We start from the raw sequence: 15,861 nt of genomic DNA, 5'->3' as shown, positions 1-15,861 counted from the left end.
TAAAAACATCAGCGTTTGGGACTTTCCTCCGTTAAAGACGCGATGTCAACGCAAGTTGTTGTTTGAAGGACACTCTTCATGCGGGCATTTCGAAATGTGCGTTTGGGTCAACGTTCTTACAAAGGAGCTGCCGTAGGCGGAAGTTGTAGTTTGGGATGTGGCGCTCCGACCCCCTGATATTCGGTTGATGCCGCTCGCGGGTTACCGGCGGCGAGATGCCTCGATTCGCGCAGCTAGTGATGGGCCCTGCCGGCAGCGGGAAGGTAGTTAACACGTTACAGACTCCGGCAGCAGCAGCAGCAGCAACATCATTATCATCGTGCTTTTATGTAGTACCGTTGGGGTGGTAAACAAGGTGGTTCACAGAGGATGTTGGGCAGTGGGAGAGATGGGCCAAAGCATGGTCACAAGTTAGATTGTCAGAAGGTGGGGAGAAGAGGCTTTAAGGGAATGAGTTCAAGATAGTGGGGAAGAGGGCGGGCGATTCCGCCACTGGACAGAAGGGGATTGGGGGGGGGGGGGGGGGATACACAGGCGGCTAGAGTCAGAGGGCCGAAAGGCACAGGCTGAGATGTAGGGCTGGAGGAAGTTGTAGAGTCAGGGTGGGTGGGATGAGACCATGGAGAAGTTTGTGAATGAGCAGGAAGATTTTGAATGCTATGCTTTCCTGGAATTACATAGAACCTACAGCACAGAAACAGACTATTCGGCCCAACTGGTCTTTGCCAGTGTTTATACTCCACACGAGCCTCCCCCACCCCCCCCTTCACTCTTAGGGACAAGGAGCTAATAGAAGGCAGAAAAGATGGATGTGGTGGGTGAACAGGGCTTAGCGCAGGATGAAGGATGAGGGGAGCAGAGTCCTGGATGAGCTTTGAAAACGTGGAGTTTGGAGGTAACGGAATTCCAACTTGTACCCAAAAAATGCACTCTTCAAACACATAAATGTTGGGGTGCCCAGTGCTGCAGTTATTGATATTCTGGTTTGTTTATTTTAGGGTGCAGTTAAACTATCTTCACGTCAGTGTGAACTAGTTTCAGGAGTGCATCAATGAGATAAGTGACAGTAAAATCAATTGTCCAGTCTCTATCTGACCTGGAAAAATAGTAAACCCAAGTGTTGTGAGCCCTCCTTTGCCCTTTTTCAAAAAACCATCTTTTACTGCTGCAGTATAATTTTGATCTTTGGGTTTTGTTACCCATTACATTATTACCAAATTTAAAGAAAGGAAAGAACTTGGATGTCCCTAAGTGCTTTACAGCTAATGAAATACTTGTGTAATGTAGGGAAATGTGGCTGCCAATTTGCGCTCAGCAAGATCGTACAAACAGCAATGAAATAGTGATCAGATAATCTGTTTTAGTGATGTTGGTTGAAGGATAAATATTGGCCAAGACATAGGGAGAACTCCCCTGCTCTTTTTCCAATAATACCATAGTATCTTTTGTGTCCACCTGAGAAGGCAGGCGGGACCTCAGATTAAAGTCTCATCCGAAAGATGACACCTCTGACATTGCAGTGCTTCCTTAGTACTGCAGTGACGTGTCAGCCTACATTATGTCCTCAAGTTTCTGGAGTGGGACTTAAACCTGTGACCTTGGCTTTATTATAAAAAAAAATACTATAACAATATTGTCAGGAGAACTCCCACAGCCTCTGGTAAAACTTTTTTGTTATAATTAAAATGTTTTTCATTATATGGACATAATAGGTGGTTGAGATGTAAAATATTCCTTGCTTATTATTAAACTAAAGAGGCTTTCACACAGTCTGTAGCATTGATGCAACATAGAACCATAAAAGTTTGCAGCACAGAAGCAGGCCATTCAGCCTTGTCTGTTCTGACTTTTTACTAGAGCAATCCAAAACTAATCCCATTATCTTGCTCTCTCCCCATAGCCCCATAACATTCTCTGCTTCAAAGATTTATCCACTTTTTCCTTAAAAGATGCAATGGTCCCTACCTCAACACACTCTGTAGCAAAGGATTCCATATGTCAACAACTGTGTTATGAAATTTCTTTTTACTCCCTGCTCACTCTCATTGACAATTTTAAATTGATGACCCTTCGTCAATGACTCCACAATCTTTATTCTATCAAAATCCTCCATAATTTCAAAAGCCTCTGTTAAATCTCTTCTCTGCTCCAGGGGAATTAGTCCCAGCATCTCAAGTCTCTCCCCTTAACTGTAACTTCCCACCCCGGCATCATTCTGATGAATCTATGCTGTACACTCGCTAGGGCTTTTATGTCTTTTCTATAATGGGGTACTTAAAACTGCTCTTGCGATTCTAACTGTGGCCTAACCAATGTTTTGTACAAATTATTAATTCTTTTCCATTGTACTCCATGTCCCTATTTATGCGACTTCATTAGTAATAAACTTTAAAGAAAATTGTATCTAGTGAACCATATTGTGCAATTTTTTTTTTAGGTTATATGGTTTTCAGTAACCTTCAAAGGATACTAAAACTTCATTACAAACCTGTTATTTTACAAAAACACCAGTGATTACAGTAATCTTATTTTGGATTTTATTCTTTGTAGTTTACAAAATCATCTGAATCCTTTGATAAAATTACTTTGTTATACTGTGCTATGTCAAATATTCATTATGCTCTTTCCCCAAAAAGATTAGATGGTGGATAGTAGAGTCTTCACTGCAGTAATTATATGGGAAAATAATGCCTGCAGAGCCTTTAAAACTCTTTTTATGAGCTCTTATTCTGACTAAACTAAACATAATTAGATTGATGAATGTCACTAGGTTCAGAAGTGACATTTGCACACTTCTAGAGTGACAGAATGTTGCAAATCTGTAGTCATCAAACTAGGAATTGTTTTACTATAAGTGAACAGGTTTGGGAGATTTTTTTTGTGTGTTTCAGCTGTATATTTAGAACGAGATGTTTAAATTAGAAGCTCGATTTGCTGTCTTTCATTTCAGAGCACTTACTGTTCCACTATGCAGCAGCACTGTGAGGTGTTGAATCGATCTGTGCAGGTGGTGAACCTTGACCCTGCTGCAGAATACTTTGACTATCCTGTCTTGGCAGGTGGGTTGACTTATGACTTTGCAGTTCATTGTTTAACCTGTTACATAGAATGCACAGCACAGAAACAGGCCATTTGGCCCAACAGGTCCATACCGGTGTTTATGCTCCACATGAACCTCCTCCCTCCCTACTTCATCTAACCCTTTCAGCATACCCTTTTATTCCTTTCCCCCTCATGTGTTTATCTAGCTTCCCCTTAAATGCATCTATGCTATTCGCCTCAAGTACTCCTTGTGGTAGCGAGTTCCACATTCTAACCACTCTCTGGGTAAAGAAGTTTCTCCTGAATTCCCTATTGGATTTATTAGTGACTATCTTATATTTATGGCCCCTAGTTCTGGTCTTTCCCGCAAGTGGAAACGTCTTCTCTATGTCTACCCTATCAAATTCTTTCATGATCTTAAAGACCTCTATCGGGTCATCCCTCAGCCTTCTCTTTTCTAGAGAAAAGAGCCCCGGCCTGTTCAGCCTTTCCTGATAAGTATATTCTCTCATTTCTGGTATCATCCTATTAAATCTTTTTTGCACCTTCTCCAGTGCCTCTATATTCTTTTTATAATATGGACACCAGAACTGTTCACAGTATTCCAAGTGTGATCTAACTGAGGTTCTTTGCAAGTTTACATAATTTCTCTGCTTTTCAATTCTATCCCTCTAGAAATGAACCCCACTGCTGGTTTGCTTTTTTTTATTGTCCTATTAACTTGTGTCGCTACTTTTAGTGATTTGCGTATCTGTACCCCCAGATCCCTCTGCTCCTTTACCCCATTTAGACTCTTGTTATCCAAATAGTATGTGGCCCTCTTATTCTTCCGACCAAAATGTAAGACCTCACACATCTATATTGAAATTGATTAGCCAACTACATGCCCATTCTGTAAGTTTATTAATGTCTTCCTGTATTTTGTCACAGTCGTCCTCGGTATTAATTATACCCCCCAATTTGGTGTCGTCTGCAAATTTTGAAATTATACTCCGATTCCCGAGTCCAAATCGTTTATGGAAATAGTGAACAATAGTGGTCCCAGCACCGATCCTTGTGGAACACCACTTCCCACCTTTTGCCAGTTTGAGTACCCTTAACCCCTACTCTTTGTTTTCTGTTTTGTAGCCAGCTTGTTATCCATTCTGCTACCTGTCCCCTGACTCCACATGCTCTGACCTTAGTCATAAGTCTACTATGCGATACCTTATGGAAGGCCTTTTGAAAATCCAGATTTATTATATCTACTGCATTACCCTTGTCTACCCTTTCTGTTACTTTTTCAAAGAATTCAGTAAGGCTGGTCAAGCATGACTTTCCCTTTTGAAATTCGTGCTTTATTATATTTTTGGTTTCTAGATGTTTTTCTATTACATCTTTGAGTAAAGATCCCATTATCTTTCCTACTACTGACGTTAAGCTAATTGGTCTATAATTTCCCTGGACTGGTTCTGTGTCTCTTTTTAAATATAGGAATCAAATTAGCTGTCCGCCAGTCCTCTGGCACTATTCCCTTTTCTAAAGAATTTTTTTATATATATATATATATAATAGTGCCTCTGCTATCTCCTCCCTAACTTATTTTAATATGTGCGGATGCAGTCCATCCGGACCAGGGCTTTTATCCTCTCTAGGTTTGATTAGTTTATCAATTATCTACCTCCCCCCCCCCCCCCCCCCCCTTTCTATCTTAAATGTCTTTATATATTTTTTGATCGCTTCTTCTAATGTCATGCCCACCTTGTTAAATACTGAGGCAAAGTAATTATTTAATATTTCTGCCATTTTGCTGTACCTGTGAGTTTATGGTGTGTATCCCTTAGTGGTCCCATCCCTATCCTTATTTTTCTTTTGTTATTTATGTGCCTGTAGAATACTTCACTCTTTTTATATTCCTTGATAATTTTAATTTCATAGTTTCTCTTTGCCTTCCTAATTGTTTTTTTTAAACTTCTTTCCTAATCTTTTTGTATTCACTTTTATCATTCTCTCCTTTGTTGTCTATGTACTCAATGTTTGCTTTTTCTTTAGTTTCAATTTTGTCTTTACTTCTTTATTCATCCATGACATATCATTACTGGCTAGCTTGTTCTTGCTTTTTATTTCTCCTGGACTCTCTTGATCACCATTTTAAATGTTCTTTTGAAAACATAAACAAAACAAGTGGTTTAGTAATTTGACTTTCCAGCATAAGTGTACAGACCTTGAACATGGTACATTGTGTATGTATATTCTGCATAAAACTGGTAATGTAGTGACATTTTGTCATTGCAAACAAAATTTCTTTGTGATGGTAAACTCTTACAAAGATCTACTGGAATGTAATAAAACAATTTCTGGAATAGAAAATTCTCTTAGAATATCACTGGAGTTGCTGATAAGTGAATAATATTTAATAGAAAGCCATTTCACATTACCCTGTAACAAGAATTGATATACCAGTAACCCCATTTTACCACCATATCCCTCGATCCTTTTTCCTTTTCCAAAACTTAGCTAGTTGCCTCTTCAACCCATTTATGCTTTTCCTTAATTACCTTCCCATGTGACTTATTTCACAAGTCTGATGCAAAAAAAATCTGCCTGAGTTCCTTAATTACTTTTTAATTTCCTGATTTTTTTAAAAACTAAATGCCTGTTTTGTCAGTCCCCTTCATAATCTTAAAATGGATGAGAGCCTGTTTTTTTTTGTTTTGCTGAGTATTGTTCGACTGCTAATATGAAATGCATAAAAATCCTTTTTACATTTGGGGTATGTTATGAGTTTTAATAAAAGCATTGAAGTTAGATGAACAAAAATGTCTCCTGTACCCTAATAGTTTGCACACAAGTCTGTTCTTTGGGTCAAAGTCACTTCTGCAGGCTAAACTATGCCAGTGTGCACTACTTGCCTACTTATGTGTTCTTCATTTACTGAGCTGAAAACTACAATAAATCATAACCAACACTTTATACATAGATGGTTATCCCTGCTCTCACAAGGACTCACTCGATAACTGTAAGGTAATTGGAAATGATGTACAGCCAATGTCAACTCCTCTTAAGTAGAACTTAAGGTTATATTCCATAGAATAAATTCCATAAATAGAATCATAGAATGATACAGTACAGAAGGCGGCCATTTGACCCATCATGCCTGTGCCAGCTATTTAAAAGAGCTATCCAATTAGTCCCACTCCCCTGCTCTTTCCCCATAGCCCTGTAAATTTTTCCCCTTCAAGTATTTATCCAATTCCCTTTTGAAAGTTATTATTGAATCTGCTTCCACCACTCGTTCAGACAGTGCATCCCAGATCATAAGTTGCTGCGTTTTAAAAAAAAAATCTCCTCATCGTGCCTCTGGTTCTTTTGCCAATTACCTTAAATCTGTGTCCTCTGGTTACCGACCCTCCTACCACTGGAAACAATGTCTCCTCACTTACTCTACCAAAACCTTTCATGATTTTGAACAGCTGTATTAATAAATAAATTACTGTTGTAGCAAATTATCTTTTCTGTCAACAGTTTTATTCCAGAATAATACTTCGGTATGGTGGATATACTTGAGTTGTTTTTAAATGATGATTTTGATAAGATGTCCAGTTTTAAAACTGGATTTTCCTAACTGAGTTACACTTTCTACTATTATTGGACACAGATATCCGGGAGCTCATCCAAGTGGACGATGTAATGGAAGATGACTCTTTGAGGTTCGGCCCAAATGGTGGACTCATTTTCTGTATGGAATACTTTGCTAACAACTTTGATTGGCTGGCAGATTGCCTAGGTCATGTGGAGGATGACTATATACTTTTTGATTGTCCAGGTAGGTAGAAATTGATTTGTTTCCTACAGTATTCTGGTAATGAAGTAATAAGATGAGGCAGAACATAGACTTTTGGCTGATTTTTCTAGTCATGGCTCATCAGTCCAGAGCAGGAAACCAAAAAATGGAGGGAATGTTGACAAATGCATGATTACACCACCCAGTAGCTGTTTTGGAAAAGAAACCAAAAGAAAAGGAGAATTTTTTTAAGGGGCAGGGGAAAAATCAACCCTAAAGAGCTGTTTACCTCCTGATGAGAATTTTGTTTGTTTAAACTTTGTGTTCATTTTTGTCAATGCAATTAAGTTCTAACAACATTCAGCTTAGCATTGTATATTGATAATGTGCAGCAAAATGCATACTATATTACAATCCTGACACGATGGTAGTTGCCAATTTAAAAAAAAAATCTGGTCAAAGGAGCGGATTACTGAAGTGCATTATTGAGTTACTAGGTTATCAATTTTGGGCTCTCCCCAATTATTTCCCCCCCTCTCCTGAAGGTGCTGACTCTTGAGATGCAAGTGTCAACAGCCCCTGATACATTTCCCGAAAGCCATTACGTGATAGAGTTTGGACAGTGAGCATCATTGGCCAATTCAATCGTGTGACCTGACTGTCAAGAGAAAGCAGGAAAAGCCAACCCTGATTATTCCATCAATCAATATTCACATCTGCACTTTCTAGCCACAGTTTCAGGCTTGGATGCGCTCTGCTTGGTCTGTCTGGCTTGGTGGTATGCCATACTGTTTCTTTTACCACTATACCATCAGGTGATTTTGGTTTGGGCTTTGAGCCTGCAGTGGTTGTGATAGTATTACATATCCTGGTCCAAAACCAACTTAAACTGTGTGCACTTTTGTAATTCAGCCCTTTATTTGATATGTAATAACGTGCTATGATATTTGATTGCTGGATCTGCAAATGATTTGTACATTAATGTGTCTTTAATTCCTTCTTTACAGGTCAGATTGAGTTATACACTCACCTTCCAATAATGAAGCAGCTGGTGGATCAGTTACAGCAGTGGGAGTTTCGTGTTTGTGGAGTATTTCTTGTTGACTCTCAATTTATGGTGGAGTCTTTTAAGGTAGTTATCACCACTTGATCAGAATGCCATAGTAACCCTGTACCGTTGCATTTGAAGTCTTTGTAACCATCAAATTATTACATAACTGAGATGTTTTCATATGTTATTTTTATTAAATGGAGTGATATGCAAAAGGGTAAAACCTTTGGTCCAAACTTTTTTCCCCTCAGTTTTACTTCCTTTTTCTCGCATCCTGTTTCTTCTGAAGGCAGTGACTCGTGTTGGAGTACAATTCCTCAGGATCTTCAACCTTGCCGTTCTTCATGTGAACCTAGATCACGAGTATCAACAAGCTATTTAACTGCAATGATAACAGTCCTGAGTCTGATACTGTCCCCATCTAATGTCACTTAGGCTTTTTGGGAGGATAAACAAGCAGGAGTGAGAACTCTGCTGAGTGTGGGTTTCCCCTTTCTAGCCTAAGGGCACTGAGGTCAGTTGCCATTTCCCTATCACTCAAACTGGGATTAGCTAAGTCAACAAAGACCAAGGATTGAACCTGGGACTTTTTTGGTCTGTATGGCTCAGCATTCTATGCAGTACATTTAGTCCAAACTTATTCTATCAGCAAGCATAAACTGTTAATGACTTTTGCAAATTATAGGTGCGTGGCATAAATCTGACTTTAAAATGTGCTGATGTGTAACATTCTAATTTTCTTAGTTTGTGTCAGGTGTTATGGCAGCCCTCAGTGCAATGGTGTGTCTGGAAATTCCACAGGTCAATATTATGACGAAAATGGATTTACTTAACAAGAAAGCAAAAAAAGAAATTGAAAAGTAAGTGAAACTATATGTTGTGACTGATGGACCTATTTTATATATAGAATATTACATATTGTAATATACTTTTTATTGGTATACATTTTCAGAGATGGATATTGACCATCTTTTATATTGCTTTTGGATAACCAGTGACAGCTGAGAATTATTTTCAGAATTTAGCAATTGTTCACTTACTGATGCGATTGTAGATTTTGGTCGTGGTATTACATGGCAAATTAATTTTTAAAAATATGTGTACACACACACACACACACACACACACACACACACACACACACACACTTCATATGCTCCTCACAGCCTTAAAGTGTAGTCACTGTTGTAATGTGGGGGGGAAACAGCAGCCAATTTGCGAACATCAAGGTCCCACAAATAGCAATGAGATAAACCGCCAAATAATCAGTTTTGGTGGTGTTGGTTGAGGGATAAATGAAGAACTCCTGCAGCAATGCCCTGGGGCTGAGATAATTGGCCTCCAACAACCACTACCATCTTCCTTTGTGCTAGGTATGATGTCAAGGGCAGTCATTCTCACCTCACCTCTGGAATTCAGCTCTTTTGTCCATGTTTGGACCAAGGCTGTAATGAGTCTGGAGCCGAGTGGTCCTGGCGGAACCCAAACTGAGCATCAGTGAGCAGGTTATTGGTGAGTAAGTGCCGCTTGATAGCACTGTCAACGACACCTTCCATCACTTTGCTAATGATTGAGTAGACTGATGGGGCGGTAATTGGCCGGATTGGATTTGTCCTGCTTTTTGTGGACAGGGCATACCTGGGCAATTTTCCACATTGTCTGGTAGATGCCAGTGTTGTAGCTGTACTGGAACAGCTTGGCTAGAGGCGCAGCTAGTTCTGGAGCACAAGTCTTCAGCACTACAGCTGGGATATTGGGGCCCAAAAAGCCTTTGCTGTATCCAGTGCACTCAGCCATTTCTTGATATCACGTGTCATGTAGGGAGGGGTGGTAGCTGGACAGAGATGCTCTGTTGCTACCCTAGCTTTCTTAGGAGAGTGGTGGCTTTCGGTGGTTGTTGTGACGCCTGGAGAATGTATTCCCATCTTCCCCCTTGGCTAGTATGCCCTTCCCTCAGTAGAGTGTACGGTATGGATCTCCTCTGTCAGACTGCAGGAAGAAGGCCCAGCTGCTTGGTATTTTTCGTGTCTTTAAGTTGAGGTTGAACACCACTCGCTCCGATGGGCAAATGCTATGTGGATGATTTTCCCCCTGTTTGTGGTGGAACTTTTCCCCAGTGGGGGAAGGGGTTACGACTTCGTCTGACAGCGAAGGTTTGTATTTGTACATGTTTGCATGTTCAAGCGCATCCAAGACCAGAAAAATAGCATGTTCAAAATCTTGCTTGCTTCACTTGTTAAACACTTAATGCTTTTTAAAGAAAGAAAGAACTTGCATTTATATAGCGCCTTTCATAACCTCAGGATGTCCCAAAGCGCTTTACAGCCAATTAAGTACTTTTGAAATATAGTCACTGTTGTAGGAAACGCAGCAGCCAATTTGCGCACAGTGAGGTCCCACAGACAGCAATGTGGTTGAGGGATAAACATTGGCCAGGACACCGGAGAGAACTCTCATCCATGCTCTTCTTCCAAATAGTGCCGTGGGATCTTTTATGTTCATCTCAGAGGGCAGATGGGGCCTCAGTTTAATGTCTCATCCGAAAGACCGTACCTCCAACAGTGCAGCATTCCTTCAGTATTGCACTGGATTGTCAGCTTGGATTTTGTGCTCAAGTCTCTGGAGTGGGATTTGAATCCACAACCTTCTGACTTTACATCATTTACTCTCTCTCCATCCCTATGGGATTTCCAATGAGGATAATGCTACAAGGCAACAAAAAGTAGGAGGGACTCATTTCAGGTGGTAATGCTAAAATTGTTTCATGTATTTTTTTCTATTTAATTTTGTTCACTTTACTATATTGAGTTCTCAGAACAACAAAGGAAAAATCACTTTGCGCACAGTGAGGTCCCAAGATTCACTTGCAAAACAGTTTTATATCAAAAGTTTTCATATACTATCTTTAGAAATTGTTTTGACACAGTTCTTGGGCATTTATTTCAATAATATTTCCATCCTGTTTTCTTTCATTAAAGGTATTTAGACCCAGATATGTATTCATTAATGCAGGACTCGAATGACATTTGGAAAAGCAAGAAATTCAAAAAACTAACCAAAGCAATTTGTGGATTGGTAAGTAGTATGTGCTGAAATCAAAGAAACCAAATTCTAATGAACTTAATTTGAAACCATAAAAATGCTGTATTTGAATCAGCCTATCTCAACTAAATCCTATATTTAGTTATTACGTAAGCAACATAGAACTCATCTGCCTTTGCACAAACAAGTGAATCTATTCGGCATTTGTGAAACGTTATTAGGCATGCTTATTTAATGAATATACATGTTGCATCTCCTGTCATTGGGCAATTGCAGACAACATTGATATCAGTCATGGTTAAGTCAGTGGCCTTGGCATTGCTGCCTTCTGCTGACTAGAACACATGGCAATGATGTAGGACATTAGAGACTAAAAGGATTTTAAAATTTAGTAGAAGGCTAAAAGGGGAAAATTAGAGGTGGGAGGAGGTGCAGACTGTAATACACTGCCAAACTGAGGATAGAGATCAACTGAGGCTGAGTCAGACTGTCTCAACGTCATGTCACAGTGCGTTGTTACCTTTCAATAACTGTTTGAATATTTTATTTGCATGACATTTCACTTTTTATCTTGTTCACCAATAGTTAAGTGTTTGTACACTACACTCCAATTCGATAACCTCGAATTTCCTGGAATGGTGCATTTGGCCAGAAAAACCATAAGTTAGACCGTTGTACACCCCGATCCTTCAGTGGCGAATTTATGCCAAAATTTGCTGGAGAACTCATTAGAATACCCTTAGTGGCCATTCGGATGGGGCACAGTCAATGGCAAATGTATTGATCCCATAACTCCCAACAGCTAAAAAGCTAAGAAGATGTGGCAATCTCTCAATAGGATACCAAATATTAAATTAATTATTTGGAGATAATCCAAAGTTAAATGTTAACTTTGGATAAATGTTAAAGCATAAGTGATTAAAGAGACCTGGATGATGGAAGATCTGCCATGAACTGCAAGAGTCAGAAAGAGCAGCCTGGAGACCTACTACCAACTCATTTCAATCCTGTTTTTCCAGATAGGGTAAATGAACCATTTAACTAAATCAGCTATAGTTGTCTTTTAAAAAGTTATTGTCAAAGGCATTGATATTTGCACAGGTTAAAAATTCTGCTTCTTGTCAGCCAGCGTCTTCAACCACAACAGTGTGTTCGACTGGCTTTGCTATATCCATATACACATCTCAATTTGTGTTTATTCTACTAAATATAATTGTCTTACTAAGCCAGTGCCTTTTCAGCTTGAAGTTCTCCGGTGAAATTTTGCATTAATCTTCCTTCAATACAAATCATGATGCTTCCAGGTCATCCGCACCATTCTGGTTCCGTCTACATGGCAGCAGCGATCAAAGCAGTGTTAGTGCAGCAAATTGGACATCACCATTGATTTTATAGGGGGCGGAGTTATGATAATAGGATTTTCACTGTTTTAGCGAGGGTCACCGTGAAGCACTGCAGAGAGGGTCCCAGGAACGTTTGGGTGGCCCAAGTAATGGCTTGAGTCATCTATGTCATTGCCTAGAGAATCTGAGCCATAGTAATGGCATATACCATTAATACGTTGCATATTTTCAGGAAATTCCAGGCCATTGTACTGGATGAAACCAAAGACAACAATACTATGACAATCCAAATCTGATTTATATTGGTCCTTTGTCAAAAATTGGAAGTACATTGAGCATTTGTAAAGCATTTTCAAAGGCACCAGTTTTTTTTCTAATGACATTCTATTTATGTGTGTGTTTTGAACAATTTAATTGTTTTTAAATGTTAGCTAAAACGCTATTGTCTATAGTGAAAATTATGAGATCTGGAATTTTATAGGCTGTATCAGGATGGTGCCATTGGGAAGACTTGTTGTATGTTAAACATTTGTCTTTTATTTGTCTGTTTAGATTGATGACTACAGTATGGTTCGTTTTTTGCCATTTGATCGTTCAGATGAAGAATGTGTTAACATAGTCTTGCAGCACATTGACTTTTCCATTCAGTATGGAGAGGACTTTGAAGTCAAAGAACCAAAGGTGAGTGATGTATAGATTGTTTGTGTAGGATTTCTGTAGTGATACTGTCTGTTTTCCCCCGCCCACCATCCAATCTCCTTCAGCCTAGTGGGCAGGACTGTCTCTGAGCCATAGATATTCCATGATGGGTTAGTAGGTGACATACTTGAAGTGATTTAAGCACGGCTGTATCTAGTTTCCTTGTTCAACAGGAGTGCCTTGCTCTCCAGCCTGGTCAAGAACTAAAGAAATTAAAACTACTTCAACAGATTGAAATCAGTTGTAGTGACTGACAGACCTGAGGATCTGTGGCTGTCAAGTCAAGTATATGTTGGGTAATGATAGGACCAGGTTCTGCTGTGATGTCTCCTACAGTTGAAAATGCATGCACACTCGCAATGTGTAGGGTCACATAAAGAATGGGCACTTGGATTAAATACTAGAGGGTTCCTGACCCTGTGGGGCTACACTCTAGGATGAGTCACTCTTCAGGAGAGAAGGGGGTAGGAAAGATTAATTTCCAGTGGATAATGCTGTGCGGTGAACCTGTGCGAAGATGTACAGTCCAATAAATTGAGTACCCTTCTTTAATGTATTCCTGCTCTGGTTTTGCTTATACTGTCCTTTGTTTCCCTTAGAATAACTTCTGAACTAAAAAAAAAATTGCAATGAACTTATCAAAAGTCACCCTTGTGATAATATATAATTTAATTAAGTGACTTTGCTGTGTAATATATTTTAAAACTGTACACTGTTCAGTTACAAAAGTGTGCATTGAAACAGCTGAGGCTTTCAGAACTTGCTTGCATAATTAAATTTGCTAATAGACCCTTTATTACAGGAACAAGAAGAAGACATTGATTCCCCTAATACGAGCAATCCGTTTTTCCAAGATGCAGCAGCTGACTGAAGTTCCTGGATGTGGTTGAACATTTGATGCATTAGAAGCATTCTACTTGGATCCATTAGCACTGTGCCTTCCCAAAGTTTCCTCATACCAGGCAATTTAGGAACCTTGTTTGAGAACTCAACTTATTTACACCATGTTGTTGTTTGGAGAAGATTTCACATCCTCCAGTTATCATTTGAAAATTGATTTTATACATCTAAAGAAAATTACTGTTAATTGAGCTTGGTAGGTAATTATAGGCACATAAATTACCAACACACAACTGACTGCTGAGTATTCCTGCTCCACTTATGGTACTGACAACACTTCATTGATGTTTAGAGAGAATGGTGACAAACCTCTTTTATTTGAAGTAAGCACTTTTATAGGGCAGTACCTTGTAAAAGATTGCTTGAGACTTGTGTAGGATGGTTTTCATTTTTCCCCTCAGTTTGTTGCATGTCTTTCTGCTTTTGAGTTATTGCTCCCCCTTAGGAATGCTGGAGTAAGTTATTTCTGACCGTCTGCAAAATGAGACCTGTCAGGAGTTGTACAGTATACAGTAATGGTTTTTATTTTAATAAATCTCAGTTTTGTCTGTTCCGAAATACTTTCTACTTAAGTCTGTGCAACCATGTGGCATTAGTCACATGATTAGCAGAGACCAATAGGATCTGAGTCGTATTCCATAAGCAACACACATGCTTCCACAGCAAAAACAAAAAAAAAGTCAAAATAAATCTAACTATATGAAGGTTGTAACTAAATGTTTATAGAAAGTTGAAATAATTGCAAACATTTATAGATTCAAATTCTAACTTAAAAATTAGCCTGTATAAAGCCTGCTTACACTATCAAGTGATATGGATCAAAGGTGGGTAAATGGAGTTGAGGTACAGATCAGCCGTGATCTAATTGAATGGTGAGAAAGACTCCAGGGGTTGATTGGCCAACTCCTGTTCCTATGTTCATAGCTTCATTCACAGCCATGACAAAATTCTAATAAATTTTTCATTTGCACTGTATGGGGGGGGGGGGGAGGAGGAGAGAAAAAGCTTCAATTGCTGCTTCAGTTTCATACAACAGGTCATAAATGTAGTACTAGCACCATGCAGAACCTGACTCCAAAGCAGTAGTCCAAAGGGGGAGAGAGAGTTTCTGTTTCAACTGTAAAAATATGGGATGAATTTCATATTTTGGTACCAGCTGGCATGTTTAGCAGTGTTTATATACCAGAGAGTGAACCTACTGGTAGCTACTCTAAATAATGAGATTTGCAAATCCCAGACTTGACTAAGATTGGCACCTGCAGAGGTGTCTCTTTTGATCTCAGCTGAATTGTGGAAAATAGTCCTGGAAAAGTTTTCTTTCCACTTTGCTCAGGTGTGACTCCTGGGTTGACAAGAGAGTTCAATGAATTGAAAATGCTTTCTTGACCAGCATGCATAGATGTGGGAAACAATCTGGGAATTAGAGAAATGGGGAAGGAGAATAGGGTAAAGAGAGGAAGTACAAAAAGAGTCTTTTCAAAAAAAAATTGCCTTTGTCAAAATGAAAATCTTTATATCTCAAATCTTGTTGGTATTCAAATCTAGTGCTATAGATTTCTGGTCATTACATGTGCTGGACTTAGATGCCATTAGTTCAAGTATTACAATCTTTTTAAAAAGAAAAATGTATATCTGTCATTTAAATATGCATAATATAAATGCAATAACTTTCCATCTATGTTTCTGCAAACCAGGAAGTTTAATCTGTACAAACTAATTTGCTGTAATTCAGAGTCTGGAATTGAATGTAACAAGATGGCAGGCTTATGGTTATGCCCCTTTTCCTCCTTCCTCTCAAAACAAAAACTACCTGCTCTGAGTAATTACCTTGCAATAAATGAGGTCTACCTTTAAAACTCATTTGAAAATGATGTATTTCGGTGATTTGTGAGTGAGCACCACTTCTGCCAAGTACTCTGTGGAGACCTGCAACTGGCAATATATCTGGAGTGGTTGAGGGGAAATGAAGGAGGAGGGAAGTGGATAGTAATAGAGGGAAGAGGGGGTCGGATGATAATGAA

General features: G+C 39.1%; 1 protein-coding gene across 1 annotated transcript; it reads left to right on the top strand.

Annotated features, from left to right (window-relative positions):
• The first annotated feature begins 141 nt into the window (after nucleotides 1-141).
• On the top strand, nucleotides 142-15,700 carry gpn3 (GPN-loop GTPase 3). The gene is made up of 8 exons (XM_068005833.1): nucleotides 142-263; nucleotides 2,951-3,059; nucleotides 6,680-6,847; nucleotides 7,813-7,937; nucleotides 8,601-8,716; nucleotides 10,835-10,931; nucleotides 12,794-12,922; nucleotides 13,743-15,700. Exons 1-8 carry the CDS (start codon nucleotides 216-218, stop codon nucleotides 13,809-13,811), a joined length of 861 nt encoding a protein of 286 aa, XP_067861934.1. The 5' UTR covers nucleotides 142-215; the 3' UTR covers nucleotides 13,812-15,700.
• The last annotated feature ends 161 nt before the right edge of the window (nucleotides 15,701-15,861 follow it).

This window comes from Heptranchias perlo, chromosome 25, assembly GCF_035084215.1.
Source record: "Heptranchias perlo isolate sHepPer1 chromosome 25, sHepPer1.hap1, whole genome shotgun sequence".
NCBI lineage: Eukaryota > Metazoa > Chordata > Chondrichthyes > Hexanchiformes > Hexanchidae > Heptranchias > Heptranchias perlo.
The sequence above is the reverse complement of the archived record's forward strand: the minus strand, read 5'-3'. Positions and strand labels throughout refer to the sequence as shown.

What these genes read in the sequence shown, in the direction of transcription:
- gpn3 (XM_068005833.1), top strand. Translation starts at nt 216, where the DNA reads ATGCCTCGATTCGCGCAGCTAGTGATGGGCCCTGCCGGCAGCGGGAAG. An exon ending in TTATGGTGGAGTCTTTTAAG is followed by an intron (nt 7,938 to 8,600) that starts GTAGTTATCACC and finishes TAATTTTCTTAG; the next exon opens with TTTGTGTCAGGTGTTATGGC. An exon ending in CCAAAGCAATTTGTGGATTG is followed by an intron (nt 10,932 to 12,793) that starts GTAAGTAGTATG and finishes TTGTCTGTTTAG; the next exon opens with ATTGATGACTACAGTATGGT.